Raw genomic sequence first — 16,257 nt, forward strand, 5'->3', positions numbered from 1 at the left:
AACAGAGGCAGACATAGTATATAAAACGGAGAGTCCTAGCTCGACTGAAAGGAGCACTTAGAAAGGAGAATTGGGACCACCGGTCTCCATAGCAACCGGAGCGACTGGTGTAAAGTACGACTTAAGATGAGGAGGGAAGGAGACAGTGAGGGGAGGGGGGAAGCTTTCACCAGGAGCAGAGGATGTGCACTAGGGCCCGCTTCACCCAAACAAGCCGGCACAGATCGATAGGTTGATTGGGTTCAGCTGTTCCGTGCCCACTGGTCTCTGCCCAGGGCCCGTCTAAAGAGATGACTGCGCACATCGTCTGCTGAACTGCAGCGTGGCCTCCAGAACCACAGAGGAGCAAAGCGAGGCAAAAAGGCAGAATGCAGCAGAAGTGGATGTGGAGGTTCCCCAGCTGCAGAGTTTTTAGATGTGTTAAGTGAAGGCCTGTGTCAGACTAGGCCATGAAATACACGCCGGCTTTTAAGCCACACAGGTAGTAAGGGGGGGGGGGGGGGGTTAAAGACGATCTGGAGTGAAAACACTCTCTTTGCTCTGATTATATGCCAGAAGCTGCATTTCCACTGCATAGTTCTGGGAATTGTATTTTTTTTCTGAGAATTAAATGGTTTCTGCCACATACGCACAACAACAAAAAAAACCTCAGATGAATGTGCCAAAAACTGTGGATAGGAAGTTGCTCACAGAAGAACAAACTTATTGTCCTCGACCATGACAACATAAAAAGTAATTAGCCCTTTTGTTAACTCTGGTGCAGCCAAGAAGCTGAACAGCGTCCCCGTCAAATAAGGTAATAAATGGAATAAGAAAGTAAACGGGACAGATATTCAAGTCAAGCAGCTAAAAGAGTTTGAAGCGCTGAAACCTCCACTGTGGAAACACACGTAATTCGTGGGGAAGTCTCCTTAGTTCCAGGTACTAATACTATTTTTCACCAAAAAAAAAAAAAAAAGCTTATCTCATGCAGTCCACTGCACTGTAGATGTATTATCTTCACAAACACAGGCTTCAAGCTCCCATTACTCCCCTCTATGTTCTCTAAACTGCAATTACAGAGCTCCTATAGAAATCCACACCACTCATTATCTGCAAAGTCATCAAAGCTGAAATGAACACAGTGGTCCACAGATCCCGAGTGTCGAAGCTTGTATGATTTACAGAACAGGGATTTGCCGTTTGTTTCATGGCTAAATTGGACTGTGAAAAACGTAGTTGTTCCTCATGTTTGACATAAGATGAGAAGATTGATACAACGTCCATGTCAATCCTTTAACTAGCTGTTTCTTGGCTGAATTAAGAAACTATGAAATCCTGAAATGTTCTGACAATGACAGAAAGGCTGTTTAAGTAAAAAAAAAAAAAAAAAGAAAAAGAAACTTCAGATGGGTTCATTTCCTTAGTATAATTGACATTTGGTCATATTTTCTATTACATCTGAAAGATATTGTGACTTAAAGTTGAAGTTTCAAGCCTCGGACCAAGTGTCACTGGTGGGCACGTAACAAAGAAAAGAATGAAGATATTTCTCGACTCAGGGGAAACTGAGGTTGAGAAGCTACATTTTTCAAAAATACTATCACTATTCCAGTAATACAAAGCTAAATGCAAAGTATATTAAAGGTGAAGTAGTTTAAATTGGCGATAGCACTGTGATAAGCATTACTACCACACCATCAGAAACATGAACTACTCTCATGCAAGGATGACAACTTAAAATATGAATGGGTTCCAACATTTGTATCACACTTTTTTTTAATCGACATATAGAAGAACTAATTGCAGCCTTTCGAGTTTGCATCGTTTCAAACGATGTCAGCGATTAACTTATTTTTTATATAATAAAATGCATAAATTGTGTAATTTTTCAGCCCTATTTCATATGCACGACAATCAATCATTTTCCAAACACTTTACATTCCGCTCCACGTGTGAGTGGAATTAAAATCTTGTCATCTAACCCTCAGCCAGGGAGCAAATCAGCACGTTCTCCAAAAATTGTCACACTTTTCCTTATTTGAAAAGCACATATGACATTCAAACTTCAATTGGCCAATGTGGGAACTTCATGAAAAAAAATTGCTCTTCACAAAAAAAGCTTCAGGGTTTTCCATTCACCAAGGACCTAAAAACCAGTCCCGACTCATGAAAATGTATTTTTTATCATGTAAAAAAAAAAAATGTGGTAATCCAATTTCAAATACAGTAACTTCACACTGAAATTCTGGGTTGTGGTCACCACTGCATCCCAAGTTTACACCCAGTGGTGTCTCTCATCCTATTTACTGTGCAGCACTTTGAAAAATGGCATGAAGGTCACATGGAGCACATGGTGTGAGGATTAAGTATAAAGTGGTTTGTATTATTAATTAGACTTTTATCTTTTATCAGTTCAACTGAAACCTAGAAATCATTACAAATGACCTCAATACTGACCCTGGTGTCGAACAGTGTGGGCAGCTAAACTAAAACTAAGAAACTATTTATCCTAATTCAGTGTTTGTTAAAACGTAAAAAAAATATATATATTTATACAAAGCACAACTATGAGATCAAAACACAAATGACAAATATTCAATCAATCAGACATTTTACCCAAGGAGAGGTTCTGTCTGTTTAAAGAGGTTTTCAGGGAAGTAATAAAGGCAAAATAATAACATTCAAGAAAACAGCCTCGCCAAATCCTGCAGTGTAAACAGCTTAATTTGGAGGTTGCCATCACAAGTTTTCATGAGGTTATGAGTATGACTCACGCCTGCTGATACTGTATATCTACTGTCGGTGCATGTGTGTGTGTGTGTGCGTGTTCATCTAATCAGCTAAGTGTGTGCACGTGCAAGAGGGTCAGAGAAAAGAGAGTGAGTGGAAAGAGACCTGGAGCTGGAATGAATCAAAGCCCAACTTATGCTGTTTTCGACAAGGAAAACATAAATTATATCGCAACCAATGTCAACATTGTGGCAGGGGCTACAAATAAATGAACGTACAAGTACTGATGTCAGTTGAGGGGGTGGTCTCTCATCTGTGGCCACCAGGGACGTGCAGTCAGGGAGGGAGTTCTACGTATGGTCATATCATTTTTTGGGGGGATTTTCATACTCAAAATACCATCATTTGCGCATTCCCAGTTCAAATACAGGGAATAATTGTGAGGTGTGGATTGATGCATGCATGCCTGTTTTCTCGCTCTCTTTGAACTTTGAATTTAGATTTATATTAAAGTCCCACGGTCATTGTATCTGTATTTAAATATAATATGTACATATATGTATATATAATATACATATAATATAATATGTACATATATGTATGTATATATATATATATATATATATATATATGTATATACATATATATGTATATATATATATATATATATATATATATATATATATATGTATATATATATATGTATATACACATACATACACTGTAGGTGGCGGTAATGAGGCTTAAGCACTTGGCGCCACCCGCCATTCAAACAGTAGAACAAGGAAGTATGCCGCTGTTCCAATTGAAGAAATCATACTTGTGTACTCCCGTCATTGGCGAGTATGTACGTAATTCTCACGTACGTACTTCCCAAGTACACAAGTACATACTTGCATACTTGTTTTTTGCAGACTAGTTCTCAACGGGTCGGGCCAGTTCTGGCTGAAAAACTGTCCGAATGAGGCGGGTTGGGTCTCGGGTTTCCTGTTTTCTGCCCATGAAACACGTTTCTTGCAGTTTGTAAATGAGATGTTGTTTGTTAGAGTAAATCTGCTGCCTGCTTGATGGACAGGGACAGACCTGACGCTGCTGCGTGCGGAACCCCTGACACCTTAGGCATTAGTGTTAGTTAGTTTAGTTAGTGTAATTTCGGAGGCCTTTTATGATGCTCAGCGTGGGGGGACAAATATCTCACTCTGCATCCTGCCGGTACCAGTATGCCAGCAAAATGCCAACGATACTACAGAGAGCGCGTCGAGCTGCTCCAACTCCTGATATAAACTTAAAAGGCTCATTCAGGGGTAAAGAAAAACAATAATTCACAAACTGGACCTTTAAGAACACGTGGGGGTCATGGTTTCAGTTAAACAACCCAGACAAACATGGATTTTCTTTACCATGCCGTCAACCTGCGACTCCACTTTACTTGAAATGGTTTGTGACCAAGTACATCAAGTTTTGTTTTTTTTCCTTCTCTACACACCAGCATCTCTCCTCTCAGCCTCTAAACTGTCATTCTCTCTCTCTCCCGTTAAACGTCAGCGATTGTATCTACCACGGTGGACTGAGCGCTCTGTCCATTTAATGGCAGCAAGACAACAGAAAAGCCAAAGTGAGTCTCCACAGCTTAAAGCGATTAGATGACTTTCTGACTAATCCCCACCTTGGGCAGGTAAGAGAACGCTCCCAGGGAAACAGATCGATTTGATACACACACACACACGCGCAAACGCACAAAGGCAAAAATAAAGCCCTTTCAGCAATCACCTCATCAAAACAATTCAGGAGACCTGAGCTCATTTTAATTCCACTCCTCTTTTCTTTTCTTTTTTTTTGTTGCACACAAAATGGCAATTACATCCAGCGTATTAACAGAGCTGCCAAACGATGGGACCATTAAGGGAGCTGACACAAACAGATCGATCTGGCATACAGCAGACTGGTAGAGGAATGAGGTACAAAAAAAAAAGGTCTTTGCACAAGGCGAACAAAACAAAAAAAAGAGGAAGGGATGAAAAAGAATCTAGTGAACAAGTGCATACGAACAAACAAGCCATGCTTTGCCCAGGCAGCTGTGACGGTTGTATTCTAAATGGGCCATTACGGCACAAACAAGCAGCGCGCTCATTGATCGTCGGCCCTCTGGGACTGGAGTCTCCTGAAAGGCTTTGTGCCCTACAGAGGCAGAGATACCTGCATGAAGCTCCCTCCCATGGGGAGACCTCAGTAAAAAGGGAGAGAGAGAGAAAAAAAAAGAATCCTGATCGATAATTAGCGATTCCTGTACGGCACACTGTTCACATGTAGAGCGGGTCCTGCCGTGGAGGTGAGCGGCGGTCGAAAGGGGAGGCTTCTTGACACCACCGGAAGGCGGGGGGGGGAGACTAAAACGGAGCGGAAAACAAACTTGCCAGAAGATTCTCTTTGTCTCATTAGAGGCGAATGTTGACCGCACGACCTGCCTGCTCATTAGTTTCCCGGCTTGCATCTCGGAGGGGAAACACGACTCAAATGTGTACGTAATAATAAAAAGTAGAAAAAAGTGAATCTCACTTAATAAATCTGAAAAATTCACGGCGTGTTTTGGGCGAAGTGAGGTACAAAGGGCGACCTAGACTTTACAGATGTTCCATGTTTTTGCAGGAGATATATACTGCACACATACAGTATATAATATGTGGGCTGTGGGTTTTATCATGTACTTGTTAGTGGTGGATCAGTTTATGAATCTGCACAACGCACGTACCTAAACAACAATGTTAACATTCATTTCTTTGGCTTGAGCTAATCTTGAAACTACATCTCATTACTATCCCATCGAGTGCAACCAAAGGTACTTAACTACTTGTTGGTGATTCCTAAGGCTTTAGTTGTGGTTCAGTAGCTACTACATCCTGATTTTAGCGAACACGTGCACCTTATTGGTTCAGCACCACCCAGGAACCTGACCGTGCACATGTCCTTCATTGTTCCTAGAGTCATAAAAAGCATTGGGGAGGTAATTAAAGAGAAAAAGACAAATATTTGTAATTTAAGAAAAACACTATTTGTCATTTCATTGGGCAATATCCCCTCAGAAATGGGAAGAGAAGGAGACGAATAAACCTTTCTACAATATGATGCACATAGCTACGGAGTTTTGTAATCTTTTCTTGACATTTACAAGAAACACAATACAAGTGCCACTTATTCACAACTGGAAACTGAAAGCATTTGATAAAAACAGAGGCGAATTTAAAAACTCGGGATCCAGAAATGAATGCAGTCGAAGAGCGACATGTAAATGTCTGACGTTTGATGTGGAATTGTATTTAATTGTGAATTTCCCAATCCTTTTCTTTGTTTAAGGTAAAATATTAAAATGTAGCAGGACGATTGCGACAAATAATAATTAAGAAATAAAAGACGTGAATGAAGGAAATAAAAGTTTTCTGCCGAGAGAGAAACTGTCAGACAATTTTCTAAAATGTCATGCACTAAAATATGAATTAGGTTTGTTGTGGTTAATAGGAAGTTTTCTAAACGACGTGGAATGATGCAGTGGGAGAGTGCACTTTTCTCTCTAAAACGTGCATAAAATTACACACCATGGGCCAATCCATTAGCATTAACAGCTCTAAAATGTGTTATGGAAGAAGTGGAAAGTAAAGTACAACACGTACCAGAAGTTTTTGAAGGGGGTGTTGATTTCAAAGGCCCTGCGGTCCATGTCTCGAATATTGGCAGCAGTGAGTTCCAGGTCGGTGATCGCCAGTCCCGCTCTATGGTCCTGGAGAAACGGTGACAAACAAAATGGAGGGGCCATACGTTTAATGAAAATGAAGTGTGAGGGAGCAGCATGCTAACTCCAATAAATCATCAACGATTTATCACACTTTTTTCCTCACAAAAATAAGCCAAATATTATTCACTCTCTTTTCCTAAAGTTAGACAAGAAGATGGATGTACTCTCGTGCCCGTCTGTTAAGCAGGGAGTTGCAGCCAGGAGGAAATTAGCCTAGCTTGGCAGAAATGAATAATGTTGCTCTGCGGAGGGAATTAAAAAACATACCTATTTTTATAATTAAAATGCTGAAAACATATTTGGGTTTTTTTCCAGTAGCTTCAATGGTTTATGATCGACACACCAACCAATGCATGGCTTTCCTGTGGAATCATCTTTGAATTACTTTCAGTTTTCACAACTTTATCTAACAAATTCCTGAGTGTTTCATTAAAGGTAGAGTGTGTAGGAATTAGTGACATCTAGTGGTCAGAGTGCCGTTACAAAACTCAAATCATCCTTCTCGCTTTCATGCAGGTACAGTGGCTATCGCCAATCAGAGAGATTCATGTACTATTTTATTTCTTGGGTATCACATATATATTGGGTATATACTGTATGTATGTATATATATATATATATATATATATATATATATATATATATATATATATATATATATACCTATACACATACACATATATATATATATATATATATATATATATATACATACATACATATATACATACATACATATATATATATACATATATATACATACATACACATATATACATATATACATACATATACATATACACATACATATACACATATATATACATATATACACATACATATACACACCTATATGAATCAGTTCTGCCAAGGGCAAAAGTACATCTGGTGAATCCAGACCAACCCGAGGTTCAGCCATTTCAGAAATACACGTGTTAGATACCCGTCCTCCCTCCTCCACTTCTTCCTCAATACTCAGAGCAGTTTAGGCTATTTTGCTATAGCCTAGAGCTCTTGGTGTTCAGCATTATAAAAAAGAAAAATAGACTCTTTATTCCATTACTGAAGTGCAAAAAGAAGGTCTTGGTAATCTTCAGTGAGAGTGGGTGAGATGGGCGAGGGGTCAGCTGAGCAGTTTAGAGAAAGAGAGTGCACGGAGCCAGAATAAAACAGGATCTGTGCCAGTGCACTAAAGTGAATCACATATACAGCCTTGGCGAGGAGCTCCAACTGCTGCCACGCTGTGCCAGATATGAAAAGAAATACAGAAAAAAAGAAGAAAAAGTGCGCATTTCCGGCACGGACTGCTCTTCACCAGCAAAACAATTTACACTAATTACACCCAACAAAGATGAGAAGATAAATCAACACCATCTTTGTTGATGAGGCTTTTTTTTTTTTTTTTTGTTAAATACATGGCCTACTGTGGCACTGGTAGTGCAAGAAAACGTGTGAGGGGAACACTGCTGTCACATTTCGTTGCGAAATCCTAAAGCTAATTGGCGACGAAATTCTCCCTGCATCCAGATTTAGCAGATTACAAAAGAAGGGAGGATTCACTTAAAAATATTTGCCTGCTGCAAGATTTCCAACCTGAACTTTTCACGTTTGGTTCAGTTGGAGGTGTCAAACTCTTAATTTGACAGTCATTAGCCCCAATTAGACTAATTCAGACAAATTCCAAGGACTGTGGTGGAAACCTTAATTATTCTCCTTCCTGCACAAGGATACTGAGGCAAAGTGAGTGGACTAGAAAGAAAGCCAGAAAGTGTGGAATGATGTTGTGAAGCGTTATGAGCAATTAAGACACTATGTGAAGGGGGGTGGGGGGGTGACATTACAGATAAGAAAGATTAAAACATATAGAACCACAAAAGGCATGCGAGTGAGACATTTGAGATAAAGTTTTGATAAGAGGGTTCGGCGGAAACTCGCCTCTCCATCCTATCAATTATAACTTTGCACAGTCATTGATCTTTCAAGTTCTATAGCTTCTGAGGTTTGGAGATGCATGACGAGATAATGAGAGAACTGGGGTGACGGAGTCCAAGCCAACCTCATTCAAAGCTCATTCCGGCACTAACCGTTTAGCGCAGCCCGAGGATCTTAACTCTGCTGCGGCAGTAATTCCAACAGAGGAAGACAAATGGTTTACAAATGCTATAGCATAATTGTTCGGTTTCATACACCGGCTATGCAAGGAGGAGGGAAGCGCCTGCATTTCAAGTGCGCACACACATGCATGAGCGCTTCTGCCTGTCGGAAATGCACATGTGAGGGAGTGACTGCGCGGAGAGGGCAAGGCAGTCACCTATACCTAATGACCCTCATCCCACTCAGGCAGCCAATTAGAGCGTCGGGTTTTAGCCGCCGTCCAGCCCTCGCCACTAGTTACCCGCGCGATATGTGCCGCGGCCTCCTGCCCTCTCCAATTAATCCACCAAGGATGGAGAGAAGGAGGGATGGAAAGGCATTAGAGGTAAAAATAACTCGCCCAATTACATCAGCCAAAGGGTAGATAGCAATAATGGCACTAACAGGGGCAGAGACAAGAAAGCCCTTTGGCAAATGTCTGCATGTTATTTTTCTTTCTTCCGCACGTGGATTCTATTTGTTTAGGCCAATTAATTGGCGCTGATAGCACATTTTACAACCTATCAGCAACGGTGGACACTGGCTATGGCAAAGGACTGTTCCACAAGAGGCTCCGCAGCTTGGTTACTACTGACTAGTAGCAGGACCAGCCAAAAGTGGCGCCGAAAGGACTTGGCATGCGTACTTCTCATTTCCGTGACTCCTAGACCGCATTGTGATATAAAAAAAAAAAGTGTGTGATCTTTCCAGGGTGTACGCCACCTTTCGCTATATGTCAGCTGAGATTGGCACAGCACCCAGCGTGACCCTCATGTGGAGGATAAAGTGGTAGAAGACAGGGGAAATTGAGCTCTGCGCCCACTTGTAGTCCTAGTAGGACTTCCGTGGAACGACCGTCCAATCACAGACAAGATTCGCCAGCGCGTCGCACGTTTGGGACGTCAGCTTCTCGGGACCGTAATTCCTAAACGGTTGAATAAATGCCAGATATCGAAAGTGAAAGTTATCTTGGTAAAAAGGGGCAGAAACACTCACTGAACATTATTTGACAATACAGCCATCAAGAATAATTATCAGACCGAACAAGACCTGACTGAGGGAGGATTTGTATGTATAGGTCATTTTCTGCTGATAACAAAGAACACAAACAACTGTAAAAAAAAAAAGTCCATGAGACAAAATAACGCCGACTGCTTGAATATAAAAACATAAAAACACTTCTGCAAACACACACGCAAATGTAACTATCGTCTTCCTTCCCAGCCAAAGGTAGTCCACAAAAAAAACGACATAAACCACACATACAAACATTTTGATTTTTCTTAATGACTGAAATAAATGACCTGAACCAGGTCAGTGCTGAGCGGCCGGCCTTCTGTAAATATTCAAGCTATGCATCCAATTAAAAATAATTTTCAAAGCTTTCCAAGCTCTTATTGTGTGAGTCAGTTACTCCAGAGTAACAATTCTGTCACTGAGTTCTAAAAGATGCCAGACAAACAGAGGCAGCCTCTGCTTCCATCTCCACTTCCATATCCACTCAACCACTTAAGATGCTCTCAAAGCATGCTGGGTAAGACGGCCTCACTCAGGGTTGGGTGAGGTGAAAAGAGCCCACACTCAATGAAGACAAAAGACTTTGGATTATTTGAAACAACAGGTCGTAAAGAAGGGAGGCCAAGGCTGGTGAGGGCACGAGAGACGTGGACGAAGACCCAGAAATAAAATGTGAGACAAAGTGATAAATGTGCTTCCTCTTTAACGAAAGAGTCACACATTTATAGTCTGAAAAATATATCTAAAAAACCAAGCTCTTCATTGTGGAGAGACTCTAAAATGTAACTGGCAGCCAGTGAAAGTCACTCCATCACATTTGTTCAAAAATATTTCATAAAACTTTACTGTGCATGTGGAACACGGCTATAAAGGCTTTATGAGTCAGACTGCTGCTTCAGGGCGAGTCAAGCTGCGATGGTTAAAGGGGTTTGGCAAAAATAAAGCTCCACTTTAGAGTGAAGCTCCGAGCTGGTTGGATGTTAGTGTGAATCCATTGATATGTTGAGGTTAAAGTTTGTCAACGCGATTCAAATGTGCACTAATAAACGACTTCTACCAAAGAAGAATGAAAAGCATCGACCCCCAGAGTCAAATTAAAAATGAAACATTGACTGACGGCAATAATCACTTTTGTGAAAACAACCGATGGATGCTTACATTCTATAATTTGTAATATAAATATATAGAGAATTTGTTTGTTAATTTAACTTTAGTGAATGAAACCAAAAGGACGACCCCAGCCCTCTTTCATACATTCCTATCTGGGCTAGCAATAAGTCAGTGTCACACATGACTGGTTACCATTAAATATATTGGAAACTCTATCCAAATGTCTTAAAATGCTGTAAAAAAACAACAACTGTTAAATTACAGTAAAATACTGGCCGCTACCGTGCCCTGCATTTCTACAGTGTCACTACTGTAATCACAAACAGTTTATTACTGTAAATAATATTACAGTACAGTGCTGTACAGAATACACACAGTGGAGTTATGTTGATGCTTCTGTCCTTTATTACAGTAATATTTGCTTCTTGAACTAAGTCGAGGAACGTTGGGGTTCTGGATGTCTACCTCAAATTGCTGACTCAGTTTCCAATGTACTTTTGCATTTACTTTCTATAAAGACACAACCAATACCGATATCATGTATCGTATCGGCTCATCCCTACTTGTAAACAGCATGATGGTCACCAGAGGAAAAATCCCAATGGTTTTAGTGAAGCCTGATTTTTTTTTACTTTGTCTTGGACTTTGGTTTGGATCCAAAGTGGCACTAGATTTTAAATGTTCAAATATTGGCTTTTCTATCTAAGCTGAACCACAATTGTGAATATTATACCTGCTAAATAATAAGGGTATGGTTTGCTGCCTCCAAGTAAAAGGAAGTGCACTCAATGCATACCAAATTTTAGCAACAGTATTTTAAAATGACTCTTTGAGCTGTGTCAGGAATGATTAAAGAAGGAAGAGAGGGGGCCTGCGGAGTCACAAATTCAACAAAATGGCCCTGCAGTCGTCGGATGCCGCTAACCGCTGCAAAGAAGATCTTGCGACGAGCAAATGAGAAAGAAATTTAATTAAAGCAGAGATTAATTAAATCCTCAGTCTCCCATTTATTGTATACTTAATACCTTTCCAACAGAGAAGGCTGTACTTCTACGTGTCACTTTTGCCTGAGCATGGACGAAAGAAAAGGGGAAATACAGAGAAGAAAAATATCTGGTAAGCATTTTTTTCCCCCCCCATTCAGCCAATGAGAAGACAAGCCTGTGGGAAGATGGTTTACATACAAGATGACAGCAAGAAATATGGCCGTCCAACAAACAATCAATCAGCCGCTGCGGTGAAGACAAACCAGATAACACCTGTGATGTATGAGATGATACCGCATGAAACAAGTTGCTCCGGCTGTAGCGATGAGCCTATGCAGCCGATGGCAGGCTGATCATTCTCGGAGTAAATGCGTCTCTGTGACACACGTTGTGCTCCGTCTGTCTTTCTTTACCTTTGTGTTTAAATGGCCTTAAACACAGCTCCATCACAAGGCTTACAGTGCGTGAGGAATGGGGTGGAGGGGGGGGCGGTAAAGGCGGAGCTGGGAGGATGATGTTTCCAATAGCTCGTTCATCACGTTAGATTAAATACTCCACTCCGCTGAACTTGAACGGGGCAACGCTCCACCTCCCTCTTGCTCTCAATCACTCTCCTCTTCTTATAAACTACCAGCGCTCATTTCTCACTCATGCGACCCTTGCACTGAAGCGCTCCCGCCGTCCCGTTCCTCTACATCTCTCCACTTCCTTTGTTTTCGGTCTGGTCTCTCATTTCATTCCTTCCTCCGTGCAAAATGCACAGCTGCACGTCTTGGATCGAGGACGTGAAAACGCGCTGACAAGCAGCGATAACCCAAAAGAGAATTCGAATGAAGATGTTTGTTCACCTGAATGAAGGCAATAATGAACGGTAAACAACAAATCTACAGGAGTGAGCAAAGTGAAAATGAGAGCCAATGAGGGATAGAAATTAGCTTTTGTCCGATGTGCTCACAAATACGTACGAGGAAAGTCAGGAAATAAATATTAGTATAACTGCAATTAGGTGTCTTTCCATCTTGGATTGGTCGCCTTGCTGCTGTAGCCAAATAAAAAATAGCATGAGCATCTCTCCTGTGTTTCACAGCTTAAAAAAAACAACACACGTAAGGTGTGAAAAAGAGTGATAATTAATGAAAAACAAATTACTACAGGCTACGTATTTATTTGACACTTTAATCCCCCAAGTATCCCAAAACTTTGTCGTCTGTGTTGCAAATTGAGGTACTAAAAGTGTCATTATATAGCGTGACAACCAGGTCTAAGGTAAATGAACGGTTAGGATTTAGTAAGCGGTGTCCCAAAAGTTGCCAAAATTTATGGCCCTAAAACACCGAGTCAGAAGTCAGAATGTCCCAATGTCAGCTGGGAAAAGTATCCTGGATAGATGGCATTTTTTTAGACCATTGATCAGAAAAGGAATTGCTGTATCCATCTTTTAGACGCTTTAAACCCTGAGCTCTGAGCCCTATATATACATATATATATATATATATATACACATATATATATATATATATACACATATATATATATATATATATATACACATATATATATACACACATATATGTACATATATATACATATATACATATACATATATACATATACATATATACATATATATATACATATACATACATATATACATATACATATACATATACATATATATACATGTAAAATTCAAATTGTTTTGTTTGCATAGATATGCTTGAATTTAATAAAATATTTGCTGTAGCAGAAGTTGTTTTTAAAAACTAGATAGTGTAAAAAAACTAAACAAATGGCTTTTAAATCCAAACAGATCCATGTGACTCTCTCGGTCGCCCGGCAACATTCCCTTTCTGCACACAGGAAGTGATTTGTTTTCCATGAAGACAGACGGTCACGGAAGCAGCAGCAACCAAGTGAAGCGAGAGGACTCCAAACAGGTCGGAGTATGACTGAAAGCGCAAAGAAGCAGCGAGGAAAAGTTTGACAAGTGAACTGTACTGCTCCAAAACATGGCCACTCAGCAGTTTGTTTGGATTAATGCTTCTTGCCCCTGCCCACCTCTGCACTGCTGCTATATACACACAAACACTCCCTCAGTCAGGTCTGATATTGCTTGACAGAGCTCATTTTCAGATGATGGACACAGCAAAAAAAAAAAAAAAAGAAAACTGCAGGTTTAAGTTTGAATGTCATTTAGCAAACTTTCTCTTATTGCAATTTAGGACTTGGTATCTGAAGCAGGGGTGGTCTATTAAAATTTCAGAAGGTCCTCTCACACAAATTAGCCTCATAGAAAAATCGGCTCATTAAAATAGCTTAAATATCGCGTTTAAAAAAAGAAACAAGGAACATAATTAAAACTTCTGAAAGGTTACTATAACTGCATAAATATTCACTGATTACACTGATAATAGTTACAGAGTTTTCTTTGAAGTTTCTTAAAAAACAAACCCCAAAAAAAAAAACAAGTGCACATTTAAGCCTTTGCCAAAATAAGATGCTTCACTCCTGCTATTAGGTATTCACTCATTAAATTAAAAGATTCAGTCATGGCGAGTATAAATGGAGGAGGATTGGCCTGAGGTCACATTAGCCGAGTGTCAGTCATCCCTCAAGGCTCCCATTCAACGTGAGAAAACGTGGAAACTGTTGTAAATAGTGTTCCAACAATATTTTGGACCTTGACAAATTGAAACTGGTGCATTTGTCAATTAGGAATCATGTCATTTACCGTCCGCGTGCTGCTTCTCCCTCCACGTCTTGCTGTTCTGGGCCTTCACAAAAAGATGCGAACGGACAAGGCGCTGCATTCGGAGGATCCTCGCATACTAATAACATTGTGACACCTGTCTGCTTCTGACAGCTCACATCCAGTCGGACGAAATTGCAGTTGTTCAGGGACAATTGTGGGTTTCAGCTCACGTCCGCAAAAAAAAAAAAAAACGGAAACGCTGACAGCCATCGATCGTTGCTGCACCCGTGTATGGACAGTCAGTACTTAACTTTATAAATTTAAGCAGGCAACACACACACACACACACACACACACACACACACACACACACACACAGACAAGTCAGAGTGCAACTCTCTTTTTTTTTCCACCCTCTCACATCAATCTTCTGTTCCTTTTGCAGCAATTGTAATAATAACTGCAAAGTGCCACTCAAAAGGAATTAGGGAAAACAAAGAGCAGACCACGTTTCCGAAAACAATAAGGAGAATTACATTACTGCATATTACTACAATCCATCTGCGGCATATTAAAAACATGTCCACAGTTTGACATACATATCCTCCAAATAGCCATCAGCTGTCACTCATGTCTGTCACGTCAGGATAGATGTTACGGCTAATGACTGCCTGAAAATAAAATGGAGATGCTCAAAGTAATCTCAGTACAAGCAATTCACAGAACATATACCTCCTGCTACAGTATATCTTACAACAGACTTTGAATGGAATGGTGTAAAGTGTTGACGAATAGCATTTCAAGTCCACTGCGTCACTTTGTTAGCGTCGCACGTGTCAGAGGTTGAGAAATATCCAACTTTCCATGTAGCAATGCAAGTATCGCCACAGTGTCGCCAGATGGAAAATACAGAATTGTCATACTGTGACTTCAAAATGTTCCTATTTTGACAAATATTATCCAACACACTGCAGCAACTTGCAAAAGGGCCCGAATACTATATTTAATAGCAAAACTATGCTATTGACAATTTGAATAGAAGGCAACGGTTCATTGCTTCCCACAGCAAAAGGTCTGTGCGTCACACAGCAGTCACATCTGATCTTACCTTCAAAATAAAGTGCCACTGATGTTTACGAAAGTGACGCAACTCAGAGCCGTGAAAAGGCAACTCAGTAAAAACAGCCTACAATATCTTTCACATGAATATTCACAGTCAAACAACTCCCAAAGTATATACATTAAGGCGATTAACACCTGCTGCAGAACACACAGAAGAGCACAAACACAATAATGCCAACCATACTGAAGAATAATTGCACTGCATAAATTACTTAAAAGTTCAATTTAAACAAAAAAAAAAATGCTGTTTTTACCATTTACTGAAATAAACTGGCAACTGTTGCTCCAAAGTGGTCAACCCTCATTTTTTAGTATGAATGGAATGACAGACACAGAACACGGACTGTAGGACACAGGCTAACCCACCATCTTAAGTACCCTGATACCATACCCAGAGGAAAGCCATGCACACACATGAAGAACATGCAAACTGCACACAGGCATGAAAGGCCATGGTTGACCATGGGGAACCTATATTCCGTGAGGCACCAGTGTTGTCCTTCCATGTACAACAACAGCAAAAGTCTAAAAATAAAAAGACAGTTTTGCGATTTCTCTGACGCTTCATAATCCATCAGCACTTGTGTAGTTTGTTAAATGCCTGATACCATGCTACTGTGACAAGAATTCCCCTGTTTTTTGGGATCGGTGTAGTATTTAAAGTACATAATCTGGACTTGTATGGCTGTGCTTTGTTG

The 16,257-nt window shown here is 40.3% G+C and overlaps 1 protein-coding gene across 5 annotated transcripts in view; it reads right to left on the minus strand.

The window, feature by feature from the left end:
* Positions 1–16,257, minus strand: part of arap2 (ArfGAP with RhoGAP domain, ankyrin repeat and PH domain 2) — a 126,606-nt gene that overhangs the window by 74,860 nt on the left and 35,489 nt on the right. For all 5 annotated transcript variants that reach the window (XM_058625725.1, XM_058625728.1, XM_058625726.1 and 2 more), the window contains one exon: positions 6,378–6,484. In XM_058625725.1, coding sequence (XP_058481708.1) covers positions 6,378–6,484 — 107 coding nt within the window. The remainder of the gene's footprint in view (positions 1–6,377; positions 6,485–16,257) is intronic.

Source organism: Solea solea, chromosome 3 (assembly GCF_958295425.1).
Source record: "Solea solea chromosome 3, fSolSol10.1, whole genome shotgun sequence".
Taxonomy (NCBI): Eukaryota; Metazoa; Chordata; class Actinopteri; order Pleuronectiformes; family Soleidae; genus Solea; species Solea solea.